We start from the raw sequence: 14,795 nt of genomic DNA, 5'->3' as shown, positions 1-14,795 counted from the left end.
GTTGTCCTTGATTTTAGCGCTGCTAAAATCATGAGGCAACCCTACAAAACTAGTTCGTTTTGTACCTCATGTCCTCCGGGAAGGTTAATTGACTCCGTCGGTTAGCCCCTTTTGCTTTTCGTCTTTTGTTTTTCTCATTTTTTAAAAGTTTTTTAGATTTTGTAGTTTTGCCTGCAGGTCGAACTTTAAAGTCTGACTTGCAGGGTGTTTCTTAGATAGAATTGCACATCAGACTTTAAAGTCCGATGTGCAATGTTTTGGCAATCTTCTCTGCAGAGCAGACTTTAAAGTCCGACCTGCAGTGTTTTTCTTTGTTAGAATAGCACATCGGACTTTAAAGTCCGACGTGCAATGTTTTGGTTCTTTTCGTGCAGATAGGACTTTAAAGTCCGACTTGCAGGCGGTTCTTTCCCTGCAGAGCAGACTTTAAAGTCCGAACTGCAGGGACTTTTCCCTTGCACATCGGACTTTAAAGTCCGATGTGTAGTTTAGCAAGAAGGAAGTTGCATGTCGGACTTTAAAGTCCGACTTGCAACGAGTCTTTTCCTGGATGATTATTTTTGTTCCAATTCGCCAAGGTCCATGTGTAGGTCGGGGAATTTTTCCCGACCTACAGGTCTAAGTGCAAGTAGGGGAATTTTTCCCGACTTGCAGGTCTAAGCGTAGGTCGAGGTGCAGGTCGAGGAATTTTTCCTGACCTGGAAGTTAAGTTTTGCCCTTCTTGCATATCGAACTTTAAAGTCCGATATGCAATCTTTGATTGATTTTCTTTGCACATCGGACTTTAAAGTCCGATGTGCGAGTTTTGAGTTTCCTTCCCAAGTTGCTTGTCAAGTTTTTCGCTTGCAAGTTGGACTTTAAACTCCAACCTGCATATGATGTTGTTTGAACATGCAGTTCGGACTTTAAAGTCCGACCTGCAAGTTTTTCCCTTTTTGTCTCCTAAGTCATTTCTGACTCCTGTTTCTTGTTCTGATTGATGAAATGTGTTGGTCTAATGGTGATCATTTTCAAAACACTAGTGATCCATGTTGAAATGTCCGAGCCCTCTCCCAGCAAATCGACAGAAAAAAGAAGATGCGCTGATGAGATTGCTGATATGGCGCAAGACAAAGCTAAGATGCAAGTTGCTTAAGCTTGGTTTGAAGAATTTTAGAAATCCAATGAGGAGGAGAAAGATGAATAAAGTGTCCTTTTTGACACTTTCTTTTCATGCAGTTGCTTTGTTAGATGCTGTAAGTTTTCTCGCAGCTGCATATTTTCTTTCTGCTGAAGTCGTAGTCAAGTGGGACTGTGCAGTTGAATTAGTCAACTGTGCCCACATTTTTCTCCAACATTTTCCTATATAAGGAGGACCTTCATTTGTAAATAAGGATCTTTTTGGGCAATGGAACAAAACTCCGCCAGTTTGTATGTGCACTCTAAGACTTTGAGTTTAGATGTAAATCAAATTGTTTTCAATAAAAGAGGCAAGTTGTGTTGAGACTTTGTGCCAATTCAAGTTGTTATGTGATGACATTTTCTAGAGTTGATTGTGAGTTTTGTTCTATTGTGAAAGAGGGATTTAAATTCAATCTTGCAGACTTTGAGCTACTAATTGTATTTAGAGTTATATGTTTGGTTTTCAAATTTGGTATTGTAGACTTTGAGCTGCTTATCATATCTGAAACTAGTGTGGAAAGCTAAAGTTGGAAGATAGCTTGTAGACTTTGTGTTGCTTCTATTTTTAAGACTTCTGCATGTGAGTTGAAGTGCATCATGTAGTTAGACTTTGAGCTGCTACATATTATGCTTAGTTAGCAGAAAATCATCTAAAAAGGTTGATAGGAGAATAGATAGTTGAAGACTTTGAACTTTCTTTCTGTTTTCCCATCCCGAGGAAGTGACAGAGGTCTTTGTGCCTTCATGGAAACTTTGCTTCCCTTTGTGTTCCAAAAATCCTACAAAGAAGTCTCGTTTCTATATTTGTTGTTATTTATTTCCAATTGCTATTACTTTTCTAAGAAGAGAAAAGAGTATAGTTTTTCTTGAAAGAAGAAGAAAGACTGTTACCCCACCCATATTAGATTAGTTTAGTTTGTAGATAGGGGTTGCCTTCCCTTAATTAGGAGAGTTTTACTCACATGTTGTGGTTGAAGCCACAATTTTGTATATTTCCCCAAGTGTACAAAATTTTCAACGAACAGTATGCATACACACCATCTTCGACCACGAAGGTGGTCTTCAGTTTATCTTCCTTGGCGATTGAGATCTAGTTATATCTGGAGAATCCATCCATAAATGAGTACATCTCATGACTGGCCAGCTCCTCCAGTATGATGTCCATAAACGGGATTGGGAAGGGGTCTTTAATCGTAACTGCATTGAGATACCGGAAGTCCACATAAATCCTTATTTGGTTAGCCTCCTTCTTTAATGAAATGACTATGGGCGACACCCATTCAATTATCTGTACTTTTAAAATGATACCGGCCTCCAGCATTTTTTCTATCTCTTCGTTCACCTGCGCTGTATAGTTGCGGTTCATTCGGTATGGTCTTTTTCATACAGGCTGGGCTCCGAGTACCAACGGGATGCGGTGCACGCACAGTTCGGGAGGTACCCCCTTTAGGTCTTTATACGTCCATGCAAAGACGTCTTTAAACTCCATAAATATTTTGAATGCCGCTGCCTTCAGCATGGGATCCCAGTCATCCCCGACTAATATATTCCATGGGTCCTCCTCCTTTCTCAGGTTTGTTGCCTTCAGCTTGGACTCTTCAAATTGAATTGGCTTGTCTTTCTTGAGCTGATGTGCAGGTGCCTTGTCCACTTGGGCTTCCCCCTCCTTATATTCTCTATATTCCGGAGGGAAGACCTCCTTATCAGTGTGCTCCTCTATCTGCAACATGTTGCATTGAAAAAGTTCGTAATCCTCCATTTGCCAATGGAATAGCCCGTTGAGTGAGCACACCTCATCTTCAGAACATTCCTCCAATTCGAGTACCCCTTCACTGTTTGTCTCCATCGCGTTCTTGCCTTTGCTTTCGTTAGAACCCCATTCCCATTTATTAGAGTCCTCTGAGTCCGAGTCGGAAAAGGTGAGCTCTTCGCCAACATCTTGGGTCTGTAGGTCAATGATATATTTCTGCCCTCCCTTCTCCATGGAGAGTGTATTTTTCTTCCAGTTATGGTTCACCCTCACGGTGATCAACCACACTCTCCCCAGGATGGCGTCATAGCCTTTCTTTTTCAAGGGAATAACTACAAAATCTAACAGGAAGGGTTGCCTTCCAATTGTCACTTGCTGGGCCATCAATATGCCGAGTGGCTTGATGTTGTGTTGTTCGGCTCCCACCAGATTGAATGTGGGTGGCCACAGGGTGGGTTTCCCCAGCCTCTTCCATGTCTCTTCTGGTAGTACATTCACCCTAGAACCCTCGTCCACAATGGTGTCCTTCAGAATGGTCCCAAGGATGCCCATTTCTACCACAACTAGGTGTCTACCACTGTTCGAGGCTAGTAACATTGGGTTAGTCGAAGGGCTGATGGGAATCTCCACCTGCGGTGCACTTGAAGGTGCATGTGCGGTGATTTGCACATTGCTGAGGATGGAAGTCCTCAAATGTGGCATGGAGTCTAGAAGGTTTTTTACCTTTATCGGCACCTCCATCTACAATACTTGCCCAATGATATTCTTTTCCACTTTCAGGCGGGTTGAGGGACTCATCATCTCTGTGTTCTTTCGTCCTTCTACCGACATCTCCCGTTCAATGTCTGCCTTCGCCTCCTGCAATCTCTCCTTCTCTGTGCGGGGGTCGGGATATGTTGCCTTCTTCGCCTACGCGCGAGTGATTGCCAATACTTCTTTGTCTTCGCCCATCTTCTCAATATTGAGCAGATTCACCCCCAACTTAGGATAGTTTGTGTCATCGTGATCACCGGGGCCGCACCATCTACACAGGCTCTGGGGGGTTTCAGTATTCTAGCACTCCCGTGCGAAGTGCCCCCATTGGTTGTAGGCTCGACATTGAATTATTGGTTGCCCCTTAGCATCATACTGCATTCTGCTACAATTGTTGTTGTTGTTGCCTCTCCCTCCTCTTCGGTTACCTCTATAACCACCGGATGATGCAGTGGCGTCGGCTTGCGGCTGGGCAGAGCCCGCTGCTGCGGACAGTGAGGGTTGCTCTTGCGTGAAGAATACTTGGTTCCCTTTTGTTTTCATGTTGTAGGAACACTCTTTAACGACATGTCCCAACATTTGGCAAATTTTGCAGATTGCCTTCTTCGGGCAGGTGCCTTTTGTGTGACCTTCTTCCTTACATTCCGTGCACCACACGTCTTCATTTTTACTCGTGCTTCCTTTCATGTTCTTAAATTCATTCATCATACAGTGCATATCCTTTTGAAGAGCTTGCACCTTTTTGCCGGACTCGCCATCGTTGTTGCTTCCCTCAGAAGAGTGATTATCCTTGGACGAGCTATCCTTCTTCTTTTTCTTCTTGGATGTCTTGGTCTCGCTCTCGAGATCCATCGCTCTACTATATGCATCTTCGTACGAGGTTTGTGGAATAATTTTCATCTTCTTCTGGATGGATTGTTTCAGTCCCTCCACGAACCATCTCTTTTTCAACCCATCCGCTGGTTGACTCTCCATTTTCCCCAACAGTTCCTTGAGTCGTCGACTATAGGCTCGGACAGTCTCGTTCTTGTTTTGCTTTGTGCCATAGATTTCGGCTACTATTTCATTGTCATCTCTGAGAAGGCGGAACTCTATCCCGAATTCCTTCTTCAGGTCAGGCCATGTGCCGACTTTGGTCTTATCCATATCTGAGTACCAGTTGATGGCCACTCCCCTTAAGGTTGCTGGAAATTGTGTTACCCATTCATCCTGGTCGGTAACACCGTTCACTGACCATATGGTTTCGCAAGTGCAGAAATGGTAGACGAGATCTTCCTTCCCGTTGCCGTTGAACTTCGACAGTTTTTGTTTACTCGCCATTGATGGGGGTCGTCTCCCCAGAGGTGGTTGTGGTTGTGTTTGTGCCCCTGCGCCACTCCCTCTGGCGCCGGTGGTGTGTCCTGCTTGGGTGATTGAGGGTACGGTGTTTTGCCTGTCGTGTGTCGCACCTACAGCCGTACGGTTGTCCTCCTCTTCGTTCTCACCCACGCCCGCTACTGGATCCCTTTGGTGGTCCTCACTTCACGGCGTAAGGGATAAGTTTCTGAACTGATCCCGAGTCTCTTTGACTAGATTCCTTCGTAACCTTGTTTCCTCCAAAAACTCTTTGTGGCTTCTCACCCTACGATGTTCTAGCGACGCATAGAAATTTCCCTCGGCTTTTGCCCCCTCCGTGACACCTCCTTGGTTCCCTTTGGGCAACCCTTCGACAGGTTGTCCTTCGGCAAGTTGCCTCAGCCTCTGTCTACGTTCTACTTGTTGCTCCAGAATCAAGTCCCTCTACGTGGCCTCCCACTCCTTCGTTTGTGCTTTCTTATTTCTATCTTTGTTTAATAGGTTGGGCACTAATTCGCATACATTTCCATAAATAACAACACATAAAAATAGAACACTCCTTTATTAATTCATCTCATCAGATACAACTTGTGTCAATATTATGACACCTTTATTCAATTATAGAATGTTCTTTTATCCCTCTGGGATTCAGGGTTCAATTTCCTCTTGGCCTCGTGCCATCACGCTCCGCTTCCCGACGGTTGCTTTCTTCGTACTATTGGAGGATTTGTTGGCGTCGCTCTTCTCAGGCAATCTCCTCTAGGCGAGTTCATTGTGCTAGTGATTCATGTGCAAGCAACCGGGGGAGGTGGTTCATCAACTGATTTACTGTCGGGCTAACTTCCAGTGTTGTCCACATGACACTTTTTGGGATTTCAACCTTCGTGGCCTCCCTTCGGACGTAGGTCTCGATGGCCACCTGAAGGAGGATTGAGAATTCCCTTGTTGCAGTATCTTCTTCGTGGTAGAGCTCTGTTTGCACGTCGTCGGCCTCTGGGTTTATCTCACCAACGGGTAGGCGCATCGTGTCTATGCGCCATCCGCTCCTTCCTTTCCCAAGTATGTCTAGGCAACAACGCCAAATGTTTGCCTCACTGGGTAAACAAAAAGAGTACATAAGTAATGCAGAAATGAACAATGCAAGTACAAGATGAATATGAGACTAAACTTTCCACTAATGACTCAGAATGCACCCAATGTCCATAGTATTATCTGTCGTAAACATCCCCTCCTTCAATACCCGCAAGTAGTACAATATATAACAGCTGAAGGGGTGCGACACAACCATCACAACTCCAACTACCTACTTGTCGGCTAATTAACTACTAACAAATAACATTACTACCAAAACATAAGATATACATATTTCCCGACAACAATCATGAGTGTTTGCGAACTCATGTGCATCGAGATAACCTATTGTTTATGAGTCTAGTCCATGCATCAAACATTCATAATATTTTGATTCCTATAATCAATGATGTTGATAATCCTTTGCAATATTAAACCTAGGATTGCTCTCCACATAACACATAACAACAATGCCATCCTCTTCATTCACAAGCCTTCCATTCAACCCACCATATCCTCTTTCATTCTATCTCCCCTTTTCCCCTACGGCTCCAATATATTCACCTTCCCTATCCCTCCCCTTTTCCCTTTCATTCTGTAGTCCTATCCATTTCAAGAGCACACCCGTGTTCTTGGAACCCACATGTCCTCTCAAGGGGCCATGCCACTACCTCCTCATCATCCTTCCTCAACCCACTAGTGACTGGGGCATCATGCTACTAGTCCTTATCTTTGTCTATCCACTATGTTTTATTCTTCGTTGATATAACATCACTTCATGCTGCTATATCAAAGAGGGGCAAAGTGTAGACACATAATAATTAATTAATTAAATATTTATTTAATGGCCCACATTGTATAATTAATTTTATTTAATCACGTTAGCCCTTCATTATCCCCCAAATTAATTAAATTAGTTACTCCCTTTCATCTATATAATTAATTTATTAATTAATTATATTTGTCTCATTTCCTCCAAAAACTCAGCTTTAGCCCAATATTCCAATCCTCCTCCTAATCCCAATTAATTAAATTAATTTACAATTAATTAAGTTAATTTGGTGATTCCTACAAACCCACTTTTTAACCCCCTTCATTAAGCTAATTAACCTAAGGCTAATCCCTATTAACATTTATCCTAATTTAAATGTTACACACTTACCCAAGTCCACATGTGTCTCTCCTCATAAATGACTTGCATGCATAAGTCATTTCACCTGTCCACTTCACCTGTGAGCCAAGAGGTGCTCACACATGTGTGAGAATTCTCTTCCCCATGGAGCCACCCTACATCTTTCCCTTTTAGTTTGCATGCCACAACCTCTTTTCCAATAGCCCTTACACTTTGCTAAAAATGTTTCCACTTGCTAGCCTCATGGTCTTCCCAAGATTTTCTCACACATTTGTGAGCAAATCTTTCCCTCTTCCCCATGACAAGTGTTCTTCCCGAGATGTGCTCACACATGTGTGAGCACAACTTGCCTTCTTCCCCATGCCAAGTGTTCTTTATAAGGATTGACACTTGGTCCACATGTTATAAGGCTATGTGCCTTGTCCACTTCATCTCCTCATCTTCAATCTCAGCCCTTCATTTAACTTCCAATCTTGACCATCCATTTCAAATCCTCAAATCCTTTAAATTGGAGTCCCCTCTCTTTTGAAAATCATCCACTTTTCATTGCATTCTTATAATGCCCTTTTGATTCCAAACCCACTTTTCATCACATCCCCTTTTATTCATAAATCCATTAGCAAGTTTATGTTTTTATTGTGAAAGCATAATTATCTCCATAGCACACTCATCGTGTTCACATATTCATCCATCCATCTTTAATTTTTTATGCAAATGTGAGCAATCCACATTTCACTCCTCATTCATCAATCTTGTAGCAACGAGATTGTGGAGACGAGGAGGACAAGAAAAATCAAGTTGTATAAGGAGTGTCATGAGGGAAGTATTGGTGTTATATTGGTTCGTTTCTCATGTTTTTGTATGTTAACAATGTTTCTTGATGGGTTATTAAATGGAATGAATGCATGGTGATTTATGTTTAATACTAACATCTCCCTTTTACTAGTGACACTTGGAATTGTTGTCAATGAATTAACCTCTTGTTCTAACTCTTTGGTCAATTTTTCAAGGGGGCACACATGTAACTAGTTATGTTTAGGGCATCTTTTAATGCGATTTTTCTTGAGTTTTTCTTTGAAACAACACTATGAAACACATTGTCTGAAAGAGGGCAAAATGTAGACACTAAAAAATGGTCAATGTCCGTGTCTCCTATTTTTAACATGTCTTCTCATCGCGTGTTTAGTCTTTACTATTTGTCGATGCTGTGTTGTTCTTCTCTCCTCCAATTTAATCATTTTCTGTCCATTTCTTGTCATTTTGACCTAAATCAACCTTCTTGATGTCTTGATTAAGCAACGATGTCAATTTATCTCAATTTCATGTCTGTTGATATCATTTTATCCCAATTTCTTGACCAAAGATACCAACTTGTCCCAATTTCCTATCACATGATATCAATTTATCCCAATTTCCTATTCTATGATATCAATTTGTCTTTATTTCGGTCCTATGACACCATTTTGTCCACATTTTGATCTTGGTGATATTAAATTGTTCCCAATTCAGTTGTATGATTTTGATTTGTCCCAAAACTTATCCCAATGGCATCAATTTGTCCCAGACGTCTCCTACAACATCATTTTGTCCCAATTTCATGTCCTTTGGTATCAATTTGGTCTCAGTTTAGGTTCATGGTGTTAGTTTGACCTAATCTCTAACCCTTGATGTCAATTTGACCTAATTTCCTTTCTAGGGTTGATTAATTATTTAATTAATTAAACCTCTTTCATGGTAGCACATCCCTTTTGATAAATAATTTATTATTTATTTATCTTAATTCCCCTTTTCACAATTCAATGAATACTTAATTGTCTAATTGCTAATTTCGAATGAATTGATAAATTAACATTTATTAATTCCCAAGCCCATTTCTAACTTCACTTCTAACTCACCTTATCTCTTCCACTTTCCCGATTTCTTTCACTTAACTCTACCTACCTTCTATTTTGCTCTCCACTTGGAAATGACATATTTCCTATTTCTCTCCACTTGCAAATGATACATTGCCATTTTCATTCCACTTAACTGAACCTCTCCATCAATCTCGTCCGTTGATCAAATTCGATCTCGTTTGTGCATTTGGTCCTTGAATGCTATAAATTGAGCTCATTTTGCTCATTCCGACAATCACATTTTCAAGTATACTTGCAATCACGCTACTTAATTACCTTGCTTTTAATCATACTTGCACTCACCTGATTGAGAGCTACAAACCATTAGAGGAGAAAGAAAGAACAATGAAACCACTTCAAAGGAACACGTCTTGATGGTGAAATCACTTTGAATTTATGTTATTTGCATTTTGTTTTGATAACTCTATTGATTTGATTTGATTATTTGTATATTGTTTAGCTTTGGCGATTAGCTTATGAACTTTATCGTTGACACCTACAACTCTACAAAAACATTTAAAGATATATAAATGTTCTTCCAATCCATGATCTAATTTAACAAAAAAAAATATTAAGATGATCAACCTATAAAATAAATTTTATCACAAACTCACCTACTAGATCATTCTTCAAATTCGTAAAAAAAAAAGAAGAAAAAGAAAGAAGAAGAAGAAAGAAAGAAAAGAAAGAAAGAAAGAAACAAACGAGGGCACCCCTATTTAATCCATTGTTTGCAACGGACAAGTCCTTTACTTTTCCTTCACACAATTTCTTAATCCCCAATCCCATCTTAACAGCTAAATACCCAATCCCGCGGTGACGGTGGCTTTGGCTTGGACTAGAAAGTACCTGCGTCGTGAAAGAGGCCACGTTGGATGTATATGTGTGAGAATACCTGGCGTAACACGTGGCATGAGAAAGATGTGCAACATATTGTCTCGTCCACAAAGGCCGAGTCGACGAAAAGCTGGATAAAAAGATATATCCCTGCAACATATGAGAATGGTGGCACTCTCAGCATAGGCACAAGCCATAGATATGCTTTGAAAATGAAAGGGTCATGGTTTTAAATGACCAATTCCGCTCTAGTTGTGGGAAGCACTTTGCATTACGCCGCACTGCTCCGTTGCCCTATCCCTGCCTTCCATGGTCATGCCGTCTACTTCCGCAGGCGCACGTCGTTCGGCCGCTTTACTGTGACTGCACATCACTTCAACAAGAACAAATGGTGGCACAAGTTCCTCTTGCACCAACTCGATAGCCCTACCTGGTTAGGCTTAGGCCACGAGGAGGAGGAGGAGGAGGACGACAACGACGAGGTGTTTCGGGACGGTCATATGGAAGAGGAGGAAACCGGTCCCGATGCTAGGGATTGGGAAGATTGGCTGGATGACAGCTGGGTGACAGGTGGGAGTAATGCCTCTCTCAACGAAGGAAAAGGGTGGGACACTGATGAAGAAGGGATCCCAAGAGACAATTCCCCAATCCCTGAAAGAGGCATGTATTCAAATGTCACGGAATTGCTATTCAGGCTCTTTCAAAACCCTGGTCAGCTGGACGACGATTTGACTTATGAAGATAAACTTTTTCAGTTTACCACACAGACCACTGTAAGTTAACACAATTATGCTTGCAATAGACATCTAAGTTTTTGCAGTCCATGAGTTTTTATTGAATTGGCTGTTTGACTTTCGATCAACATTTCAAATCACACTGTATAATGCAATATTAGAATTAGAGAAACAAATGACATAAGATTAATATCCTTTTATGAGTGGTTTGCAACCAAACATGAACAGATGATCCCCAATTCAACCGAACGAATGCAATTTACTCTCCGTTGTTTTGACCAAAAAATATTTGAAAGTGATACAAAGCTTTCTACCGGTGTACAATAGCTGGCAAATCTTTCTACCATGAATAAAGAACGAATATAACCATTACAGGCTGATAATTTTTCTTTTGCTATTGATCTTTGTTTTAAAATATGGCGAGAAACTAGTTAACTGGGAAAAGTATAGCTAATAATATTTCCTTACTCTTAATGGAATATGGACTCAGTTCTTGCACAAGATGACAGCTTATCCAAACCTTATTGCAAAGTCACGGAGAGACAGTTATGAGGAATGTTATATATTATTGAAAAACTTAAACAAGAATTATATTACAGGGTCTTCAAAGTACATGGTATAGCCCATTTAGAAAATTCCACCTTTCTACAAATAACTGGGGCATTTGTCGAGACACAACAAATAGAATTGTGGCAAAAGGGGTTCATCAAGGAGTCTATATTCATATCTTTAATGATTATTTTATACTAACCCCTCAATGCTGAATTCTGCTTTGTCTAGAGATACCGCCACTTTCTATATATTCCCTCCTTTCCGTGCAGTTAACTTGCTTTACAAGGAGACCCTTCAATTGTCTTACCACAAGTTTTTGGAAAACCCGTTTCATTTTCTTAAACTACACCACACCACACCTTTTCCAAAAAGCTGTGGCGATTCTGCTTGTGGTCTTCCTTTCAAATTGGGACAGAGTTGACAAATAGTTTGCTTAGATTTCGGCTATTTAGTCCCTAATGTCTAGGATTATGTCATCTTATGTGTTCTTCTTTAGCTTTTAACTCCCATTTGTAGTCTCACTCGAGTATACTCATGTACCTCAAAACTCTTATTACAGTCTCTTACTTTCATTATCGCTAAATCTCCTAGATTTACTAGCTTATGTATAGTCATTCGAATAGAGTCTTTAGATCTAGCATAACGATCATCCACATGACTTTTACCTCGTTCTCGCACATCTCTACACTACTCCATCACATTTTCATTGACATTCTTCTAGGCTTACCAGTAGGGTTTGTTCAAGGAGTTGTGAGACATATGTTTTAGGTCACTAACACTATCCTCCCATCATACAGCCATACGATATTGGAATTCCTAGAAGTTGGGGAGTTGTCTTTGCACATTTTTAACAAGTCACAGGAAATATTAGCAGGGTGAAAGTTTTTTATTATACACTACTTTATTTTCATATTGAGGGTTTGGGCTCATAGATTGCCCCTGGCATGTTAGACATGCTTCAGAACTGCGCATTTTGGTATTGTATATGCATATTTTATGTGGAATTGGGAAGTCGTAAACAGCGTGTTTATAACTCTTCTCAAATTATTAAAAAAATACAAAAATATTACTTAGATTTGGTTACTTTGATGATTTACTATCAGTTATTACTGCATTTAATATGGATAGCACAGAGAATTTGCTGTTGGTTGGACCTACACCTTTTTGAACTCTAGATCTACTTCTTTTATTATGTTTCCACCGAGATATTTCATCTCCCTGATGTTTAGTGGTGCACTTCATCATAACAGATTTTGGCCACTACATGCATTTTGAAAACTTTTAATTGTTTGCTTGCTTTCTCTCGATTCCATATTTTATTGACCTTACGGTGTTTTTGTGTGTTGCAGTTATTTTGACATGCTCAGTGGGACCTTATGATCCTGTCTTTCTTTTTAGTTCTGTCCACCTATTTTTGCCAATTGTTTTGAGGCTAAATTTGTTTCTGACTAAACCTTTTACATCAGCTTAGGTTGGATTCACCTCTATTACAATTTTTTTATTTGTTCTGAGCTTTATTTGTTCTCATAGATCTGTCAGAGTCCCAGTGGTAACACACCACTTTTAAAAAAGATTCAACAGTGTGCTGTGCTGGTCAATTGCTGATTTTTCTGCAAACATGTGATGTTACCTGAGCTCATGTCTAACTCCAGTTAGTGTCATGCCCCGTCAGAATTACATCCTTCATTGTCAAGATTCGAGCTATAACACATTCATCGTCACTAAATAAACTCAGAAAATTGTCTTATAAAAGACTTCACAATTTTCTGGTCAGATCAAGATGAACAGCTAAGGAAGGAAGCCATCGCAATATTTATAAAGCAATAGTCTTAATCTCATTATTTATTAAACATTGGTCTCATTATTATAAAGAGGCGATCAGAATCTTAATAGATTACTGCTTGCATAACAATCAGATTGCAGCTTTTATTACAGCCGATTAAGACTCAATGCAATAAACAACGATTCTATTAAGGGTAGTGTTGTGACCTTTTCACACATTGTCCCATTGCAAACAGGGACCCCCTCTTTCCCGCTTTCCACGTCTTGTTAGTTTAGGGTTTTTGGTGATAGGCGGCAATTTTGAGCTTCTCAGTGTCCGAGTCTCAAATTTTGAAGTGCGATCATGTCTCATTGCTATTAGGGTTTTTGAATTTTGAGTAGGATCAAGTGCGTAAGATGTTAGATGTATAGGTGATCCTAATTTTGTCTAAGTGTAGACTTTTGAGCGTGAACGAGTTTTAATGTATCTAAGTCGGAGATTTATTGTGCCTAAGTGTTAAGAGGTCCTTTAGGGGTTATTTTTTTGCTCCTAGGAGGTAATTCAAGTCAAATTTTCACTTTATCCTGTTGAAATTCCTATTTTCTTGCTCAAATTTTGATAGATTTGGCTATGTCCCGATGTGTTTTGATGAAATTTGAAGTGTCTAGATGATTTTGAGTGGAAAAATCAGCAAATTCCTGTTGAAAACCCATGTTTTAATGGTCTAAAGGTCAAAATTCTTGATGGGAGGTGCTTTTCCCCCCATATTTTTGATGACCCATGATTTTCCCCACTCAAGATCCTGATGGAAGGTGAATTTCCCCCACATTTCCAATGGACCCTGTTTTTCCCCATTCAAGTTCTTGATGGAGGGCGATTTTCCACCAGGGAGGTAAAATTTTGACTAAGTGTGGGAAATTGTCCCGATGATCCACGATTTTCCCATGGGAATGCAGATCATTTTGATGCGGATGAAATTTGATATCCTGATGAAGATCGATTTTCCTCAAGACAGTTTATGATCAAATTTGATGGATTTTTATTTAGATGATTGTCCTGATGAATGGCGAATTTCCCCAAGTGCAAATTTTGATGAATTTTGATCTGGATAATAGTGTTCCATAGAAATGCTTCCCCCCAGTCGCAAGTCCCCTCGTCACCAAAACTTTTTCCCTTTGTTCCCCCATCCCTGAAGCCCATTCCCGCGTCCCCCCCATCTTCCCGTCCCCAATGGCCGTGGAACAATGCTAGATAATTATCCAGATAGGGAGCGATTTTCCCCCAAGGTGAATTTTTGGACTTATTGATGAAAATAAAGTGATTTTTGGAATCCAGATGAAAATCGATTTCCCCCTAGAGTGATGATTTTTGATTAAGAATTTTATCCCAAAGGAGGGCGATTTTCCCCCAATGAGCTTGAATGCGTTTTAAATGATTTTTCATTTGGATTTTTATCCAGATATGGGGCGATTTTCCCCCATATTTAATGCAAGTGGGCCTACATTTAATTGTTTTTGCATTTGACAACGATTATTTAATTATAAAAAACAATTATTTAATGATTTGCAATGATCATTTAATAATTAAACATTTTCTAGAAGCAAATTGATTTTCCTATGCAAGTTTTTTATCCCACATTGCTTGTGTGGTGAAACAACAAGGTGAAAACATGAATAAGTATGCTTGCCCAGCATTATGATATTATTATAAGTGCTGATTGTGACAGTTGAGTGGCAGATTGAAGACATTTTAGTGGCCGATTGAAGGTTTCCTAGCTAGGCGATTTTGGTGAAGTGTCATTTTTGACACCATT

General features: G+C 40.1%; 1 protein-coding gene across 4 annotated transcripts in view; it reads left to right on the top strand.

The window, feature by feature from the left end:
- Nucleotides 1-9,853: 9,853 nt before the first annotated feature.
- The window catches only part of LOC131062016 (chloroplast envelope membrane protein), a 226,372-nt gene continuing 221,430 nt past the window's right edge, over nucleotides 9,854-14,795 (top strand). For all 4 annotated transcript variants that reach the window (XR_009110644.2, XM_057995872.2, XM_057995869.2 and 1 more), the window contains exon 1: nucleotides 9,854-10,707. Coding sequence is in view for 3 of the 4 variants with exons in the window: in XM_057995872.2 (XP_057851855.1) it covers nucleotides 10,168-10,707 (540 nt within the window). In the remaining variant the exon portion in view is untranslated. The remainder of the gene's footprint in view (nucleotides 10,708-14,795) is intronic.

This window comes from Cryptomeria japonica, chromosome 2 (genome assembly GCF_030272615.1).
Source record: "Cryptomeria japonica chromosome 2, Sugi_1.0, whole genome shotgun sequence".
In the NCBI taxonomy this organism is placed as follows: domain Eukaryota; kingdom Viridiplantae; phylum Streptophyta; class Pinopsida; order Cupressales; family Cupressaceae; genus Cryptomeria; species Cryptomeria japonica.
Note: the sequence above shows the minus strand (reverse complement) of the source record. Positions and strands in the feature narration are given on the sequence as shown.